The following is a 1,732-nucleotide window of genomic DNA, read 5'->3' on the forward strand; positions in this document are numbered from 1 at the left end:
TAAGTACACTCAGTGCAGCCATGCTCAAGCTTTTGCTTCGATCCCGTCCTATTTTCTTACTCAGGGGCCGGAGCTTTGGCGGAGGCACTTCTCTTGTAAGTATGTGTATCATTGCTCCGTGGGTGGTTCTTTGGTCTTGGTGACCTAGTCGGGCTTTGAACTTTCATCTCTGTATCACAATCAAATGCAAATGCAAGTAGAATTTGAAACTTCATCGAGAGTTTGATATATGTGACGAACCACTGAACAGGCAACACAGCAAAATGATCTATGCCAGCTTAAGCGTTCGTCGTGTTTCGAATCCGCTTACAGGAAGTACAACCTACCGAAAGCCTCCTATGGCGTATACAATGACATACTTGACAGTAAAAGGCCTCGTATTGCAGTGGTCACTGTAGCTTAGCTTCCTTCTGATCTAATTGGCGATGAACTGTTCGATGAGGGGTAAGACGAAGCGCTAGAAACCCCAAGCGGCGAATTGAGTTATGGTAGATTGAAACTCCGCACGAAGTTCTATGTTATTGACGTGGTGTCTTGAATGCGTACTATTACCTTCCCCCTAGGAGAGTTTACTGAGTCTGTTTCGATGCGCACCCGTATCATCATAATCGTGATCATCGTATTGTTCTAAAAGACCTCTCTAATCGCCATCTACATGTCACATCAGCTGGACCATATCAACCAAACCTTCTCGCGCGCCCCGGTTTATGAAGCAATCTTCTCTTGTCTCTCCCCGAGAGAGCTCATACGAGTTTCGCGCACATGTCAAGTTGCTCATGATGCCTTCCAATCCTTCATCCACCGTGCCTACAACATCAATCGTCACCTGTCCCGCTTCCTCACGGACCCTATATCATTTCAGTCTCTCCAAGCTCGTACCGGTACGCTCATCTCCGGCTCCAACGCACTGCAATTCTTGGATCGTACTAGGACCCCCGAATATCCCGGTATAGGCCTGGTCCCAAATCTCGCTGGCCGATCCGGACATTTACCCCTATTCAGGGTCGCCAATCCGGACAGAGCGACAGGCCTCTGGGAGTAGGTGGTAAAAAAATCCGGACAGAGCGACAGGCCTCTTGGGATAGGGGTTATTACTATCCGGACATGGAAACAGGCATCGTCAGCGTCGTTAATGTTGGCCATACACCAATTGTCTGTAATAAGTCTTAACAGTCGGGGCAGTCTGCAAGCACTAGCAATGATAGAGTCCCCTATAAAACCTTGTGTTATTATGATGGGACTAAAAAGAAACTGAGTGTTGCCAGAGGTGAGGCAGCGAGAAGGAGTCGCCCTACTTGTCAACAAATATCAGCTTAAGCCAGAGCAAGCGTCAGTAATGTGGTGGGGGTGGCACTGCTTTCGTCCCCATTGTGGTGTATCTAATAATATAGCTAAGCTGGGAACGCGTGAAATGTACAACCGTAGCTTAGCGGTTACAGCGGCTATCTTGTTTTGCGTCACCGCCGGTTCGAATCTTCCCCCCGCCAATAATGCATACTTGGTTATACGTGAAGAAGGGCGCCTCACTTCGAAGTCCACCGCAAGTATGGTTATTCAGTAACTAGGAAAAGCTCCATATGCCACTAATTATAAAGATATGACTTGAAAATACTTCCTCTACAAAAACAGTGGCTGAAGTCCGGACGGGGTTACAGGCCTTTATGAGTGCGGACTACGCACCAGGGCATCGAGGCTGGTCACAGTCCGGACATGGGACCAGGCATGATATCCT

General features: G+C 48.2%; 1 protein-coding gene across 1 annotated transcript; it reads left to right on the forward strand.

The window, feature by feature from the left end:
- Positions 1–655: 655 nt before the first annotated feature.
- CONPUDRAFT_160756 (uncharacterized protein) lies at positions 656–1,042 on the forward strand (the record flags this gene model as incomplete). The annotated part of the gene is made up of 1 exon (XM_007777882.1): positions 656–1,042. The coding sequence occupies one exon, from the start codon at positions 656–658 to the stop codon at positions 1,040–1,042; it is 387 nt and encodes a 128-aa protein (XP_007776072.1).
- Between the last annotated feature and the right edge of the window lie 690 nt (positions 1,043–1,732).

Source organism: Coniophora puteana (assembly GCF_000271625.1).
Source record: "Coniophora puteana RWD-64-598 SS2 unplaced genomic scaffold CONPUscaffold_156, whole genome shotgun sequence".
NCBI lineage: Eukaryota > Fungi > Basidiomycota > Agaricomycetes > Boletales > Coniophoraceae > Coniophora > Coniophora puteana.